This window comes from Anneissia japonica, unplaced genomic scaffold (assembly GCF_011630105.1).
Source record: "Anneissia japonica isolate Jap-2015-1 unplaced genomic scaffold, ASM1163010v1 scaffold287719_len1884721_cov185, whole genome shotgun sequence".
NCBI classification, from domain to species: domain Eukaryota; kingdom Metazoa; phylum Echinodermata; class Crinoidea; order Comatulida; family Comatulidae; genus Anneissia; species Anneissia japonica.
The window spans coordinates 1,205,165-1,211,047 of record NW_022715822.1 but is presented as its reverse complement, the minus strand read 5'-3'; the positions used below and the strand labels follow the sequence as shown (position 1 = coordinate 1,211,047).

The 5,883-nt window shown below is 35.2% G+C and overlaps 1 protein-coding gene across 1 annotated transcript in view; it reads right to left on the bottom strand.

Moving 5' to 3' along the window:
* Positions 1-5,883, bottom strand: part of LOC117109431 (metabotropic glutamate receptor-like) — a 42,090-nt gene that overhangs the window by 22,391 nt on the left and 13,816 nt on the right. The window contains exon 2 of the mRNA XM_033251787.1: positions 351-556. Coding sequence (XP_033107678.1) covers positions 351-556 — 206 coding nt within the window. The remainder of the gene's footprint in view (positions 1-350; positions 557-5,883) is intronic.

The window sequence follows — 5,883 nt, the reverse complement described above, 5'->3', positions numbered from 1 at the left end:
GGAGTATATTTGTATAAGTCCTACTCACAACTACTACTCTACTCCTACTACTGCTGTTAGTGCTGCTACTGCTACAACAACAACAACAACAAACAACAACTAATACTACTACTTATTACTACTACTACTACTACTACTACTACTACTACTACTACTACTACTACTACACCACCTACTACTACTACTAATAATAATAATAACAATTATGATAAACATAGTATACCTAATTACATGATTCTAAACCGAATGATTAAATGACATCGATAAGGTATAGGAAATATCTGTTAAAAAATCTATTCAAACAATGCATAGATTATTTAAAACACAAAAAATTAATGAAAAAGTCATACTTGCGTTATTTTCTCAATTCTGAATAAACTCGCCATTTGAGCCGATATTGAACTTGACGATCCTCCAACTACCCCTAGCAGTGGACCTGAACTCTGACTTTCGATTGCGCATTGACATGTTTCCTTAAAAGTAGTATCTAAGATGAAAGTCATGGCTTGCTTGGTTGCCTGGGAGATAGAGTCGCACGAATCATAGATTTTGGTTCCTATAATATAAATAATGATAACAGAGCGACATAATAATTATATAGGCTCATATATTTAAGAAAATTTGAATAATAACCATAATGATGATAATAATAGTAATGATGATGATGATGATGATGATGATAATTTGTGAATGTGTGTACCAACGATATAGCCTAACATCCAGAGTTCAAAATGTAGCGCGTACTTATTAGTATAATACAAGATATCTGAGATCGGGGATGAGATCTGTAAATCAATCACTTATAGTACATTGACCCTTTTAACTGCTCCGAGTACAGTAATAGCAAATTCTAGAATTCAGTTTAAACATCCATGGATGCACAATATCGATATCGCAACGAATTAAACAGTCGCTCTCGGATTAAATCCATACTCGAGGGTCGCTAAAGTTTGTGACTGTTTAAGAAGCTCTATCAAAAGCTGACGTCTCCATTCCAAGAGTTCATTCATTCATTCATTCATTACTTTATTTCCACACGATGACATTTCGTCACAAACTGTACAGCTACAGAAGGTTGGTTTACATAATTTCGTTTATCTAAATTGAAAGAAAAAAATCCTTCATAAAATCACTAGAATTTTGACTTAAACATTTAGATGGAAGACGAAGATTGAACGTCAAAATGGTCGACAGTTGAAGATACGGGAACCTCTAAACACGATACCACGTTTTCTAAACTCGGTATTTGGTTGCAAATATGTAATTTTAGACTTAGACTGTAAACACTTTGATGATTTTTAAATTGAAAGTGATTTTGAATGTAAGAGGGCATAAGTAGATTATGAGCTTTTTGCATAAATATTGAGAGTTTCTTTGACCTCGATGTTTCTCCAACTTAGTTTTTTTGGCACTGTCTTTCCTAATTCATTAAGTTTGGAACCCAGAATAACACGTCCCAAATTTAGTAGTAAAAAATCCAGGGGCGGATTTAGAGGTGGAGCGGGCCGGCCCCGGCTCCGGGTTTTAGAAGGTAAAAGAAATAGAAAAAGAAAGAAAGAAAGAAAGAAAGAAAAAGAAAAATAAATGATCGCAAAACGCCTCAGAGATTATTTTCGGCATGCCCCCGGGGTAGTGTTACCTCAATCGGCCCCACTTTCGGCTCCCTAAAATCGACACAATTTTTCCAAACTTTCCGACTGTACTCGAAATGTGATAATACGATAGATTATGAACAAAGCTTTTAACACTTTTATTAGCACCAATGCCCGTTGATACTTTGGAACTTACAAGTCAAAATATGTTTATCCCTGTTAAATGGCGATAATAGTAAAACCTAAGTATTTACGAGATTCAACTCCTTTAAGATATTTATTTCCAATTTAACTATTTAGCTCTTGATTGACAAATCTCAGTTTTTGGTCAGACCCAATTAACATTACTTAATATTGCTTAGCATTTGAGGTGAGTCGCTTCATTTAAGACATTTGTAAGGCAGTCGGTACGTCTATATTAAAAAAGTAAGCGTAAACATCCTCAGCTACCTATCCTGCAATTGGTTAATGCATGATGAGCCAGGCCCACAATTCTAGATTGGAGGGGATGGATTCTATGTTTCAGCCGAACTGTAAACACCCCACCCTTCTGTTTAAAGAACCTTTGCCAGAGACCCCGAGAAGGCCCCAAGCAATGGTGCCACTTCGAGAACTCTCAAATGGATTTATATATAGGCACGCAAACAGAACCGTACCAATACGCATGACTTGTTTCCCCCGCTTGGTTCGCGTGTAAAGTTAAGTTGGTTCAGCTTGTTGATTCAGTGTGCGTTTAACGACCAAATGAACTCAGCATTGATTTTGTCCTACCGTTCATACAGAATCATTTTGTACTCTACGTTACAACCACTTAATTTTATTATGAATTATCAATCTGCTAAGACCGTAGGTCATTTATAAAATCAATATTTAGTTTTAGGTTACACTCAGTAAATGGGTGTTTCCCCTTTACATGTGTGCAGTAGTAGTTGTGTGGCGCGCATGTTGAACGCTGAATGGCTTGATATTAGTATTAAATTACTCAAAATGTTTTTGTCTAAATTATTAATGCATAACACCGTTTATATAATCTGTAGTTGCTTTATTCGAAGATGATGGCGTCGCGTCGTCTATCGCTCACATAATAATAGATCTGTTTCTTGGCTCTATGCATAGAGCCAGAGCGAAGATGATTCGTTGACCGTAAGTTTCGTTACAGTATGCGTTATTCAATACCGGTAGGTGTGTACTCACGTGCTAAAGGAGGGAGAATCTAGGATGAATTAAACAGTCTGCGGCCTCCGTGTGTTCTTTGTAGTACATAATTCGACCTAGAGGACGAAAACTCAAAGTCTTCACACGTGCAGAAGACTCTCGTGACGTCATTACGTACCGAATCTTGAGCTTCGTTCACACTCCTGCAATTTTGGCGCGTAAAACCCAAAGGCCATGGCCAACAACGCTACTACACATACGCCAGTCAACACAGTCGATGTTCAATGTGAACCATTTAAAATTAAGCGCGTACTGCAACCGCTGTGATAGCTAACATGCACCGAATCAAATTGCAGTTCTTTTCACAAGATGGAGAATGAGATGATTAGACGCATTTTGTCTTTTGTCTGTGTTTTGCGTGCCAGTGTGGAACGAGCTTGAGATCTATTTTAAAGAACGAAAATACAAGAAATAATACATTCATAACATGTAGTAGTAAAATATCACTTGAATAGGCCTACGAGAATATTTCAAAATCAATATTATGTTCAAAATATCAACCAAGATACCATAATGTATTTCAATTACCAAATAATATTTAGCCTTTGCTTATCAATTTTGTATCGCGATAGAGATCCAGCCATTTCCCGTACAGAACTGACGTTTTCCAGTATAAAAAAAAAAAAAAAACGAGCTCATCACTAAGTGCCGTCACAACAAATTTAAATATGAAAGGGAAAGAAACAGGTAACAAATGGGTATAATATCAAGTAACAACCTTAGGCTGTCAGTTGTCTGATGACCGCCATAGGGCGCGAAACTCAGAGTAACAACCAAGCCACAAGAAAACATTGCGGAATATATTATATTATATTATTATTATTATTATTATTATTATATTATATTATTATTATTATTATTATATATATATATATATAATATACAATTTATATTATTTGCTGCGTAGCAAAGTAAAAACAACATTATAAAATAATTAATATTAACAATTCTATACATATGCATGATTATATATGTGCAGTTATGCATGAGATAACTTCACATAATGATCGTTAACTGCCCGTTGCGCATGTGTAGTGTGTTGTAGGTTCTCTTAAGCATGTTCTTAGAGTTACTAGATTAGTCAATGACGCTATGGCTCATCTGCTAATGTTTTTGGAGTGAGATTATCTAGGATGGAAACTTAACAAGTAGTAGTAATTTAGCTGTATGTACTCAAGTTTGACTGCAAACTGGAGATATCTTCATAGAGTATATAGGCTAATCATCACATGACCGTCATCATTATGCTAATACATAATGAGGCTATTAACTTTACACGTTTTCATAATCAGCATCTTAAAGTATCTTTTTTGAGTGAAGGACATGATCGCCCATCCGGGGGCTGGCGAACCCCTCCTCGCTACTTGACAGCAGCCAAAAATTGATATTTGAGATTAAAAATACTAAATCTTCAAAACTCATAGGTCATTGAATGGCACTACCCACTCCCCTCGCATCTGACACTAAAATATGGAAGTCAGTGGTGGATCCAGGAATTCGAAATAGAGGGGGGGGGTGAAGGGACTGTCACAGACGGAGTCCCCCCACCCCCAACCATTGAATTCGCCACTGATAGTAATGTATTAAAACGTTACAATAAAAGTGTTCAATTCGTGTATTAAGTATTGAAGATCGTGTAATTACGAACATTTTTGTAACATTAGTCAATACTTCTCTATACCGGTCGAACACTTTACAGTATGTGTAAACCTAGCAAATAATGATTTTAAAAGGATTAAGCAATTGAGGAACCATTAAGTGATGGTCATGTAAACATAACTCTGTTTAAATGACATGGGGACCATTAACAGCTCTCCATTAAAACTGATAATGCAATATTGCCATATTTGGTATTAGTTAAAGGTGCAACGCTTTATTTTCATTTCAACTTTTAGAAATATGAAAATACAATTAGGATTGAAATTAAACACTAACAAAGGATTCTGTATCAAATACATCGGCTGATGACATGCTGTACATTAAAATTACTTAAAACAACATTTTTCTCCAGGCTTTGCACAGTTTCGATTCGTTTAGCACATCTCGCTAACACATTGAATTAGCTTATTATTATATTGTCTGAACCTTATTCATGAAATTAAAAACTGATTTTCTAATAAATTAATTGAAACTAGGCAAGCCATTTTCTGCAAATAATCGGCTAGCACCCGTATACCTGGGCTGTTCAAGCATAATACGAAAACCATTATTGTAACAGACTTTTAGACAATTTAAATATTTATCTATTTACGGTAACATTTATCATATAGACAGTAGGGCTATCTCTTCTAAAACCATGTCTTGTCGTTAAAATATCTAATAAGAGATCATATCGTATTGATATCTGTTACACGCGTACTAATGATGTATCCGCATATATAAAGAGACTGCTCGTTATATTACTTTCAAATTAGTTTCAAATTGTCCAACGAAGCTCAAATGGATATTTTTACAATCCCGAATTCCTCTCTCATTAGCGTTTACAAGAGATAATCATTATATATATTCATATGTTTTACTATATATATTGAAATGTATATATATATATATATATATATTATATATATATATATAAATCATCAAAGAAAGGTAAATACAGTGTATCTGGTGGTATTTGAATCTGTTTAACCATGAAGCCTCCGTGGTCTAATGGTTATGACGCTCGCCTTGACAGCGAGAGGTCGCAGGTTCGAGTCCCGCCAGAGGCATTATATTACACAATTTCTTTATTCGTTTATTTACAGGACTACATTCGTTGAGAGCTATGCTACACGATGTATTATTATGTCCTTTATTCGAACACTGTATTTACCTTTCTTTGATGATTTATGTATATTATTGAACAGTGTTAACGGCTATCTTGATTTGTATTACAGCATATGCAATTATTTGTTTCTAGCCGTACTTATTGTGTAATGGAGTGTATCTGGTGGTATTTGAATCTGTTTAACCATGAAGCCTCCGTGGTTTAATGGTTATGACGCTCGCCTTGACAGCGAGAGGTCGCAGGTTCGAGTCCCGCCAGAGGCATTTTATTACACAATTTCTTTATTCATTTATTTACAGGACTACATTC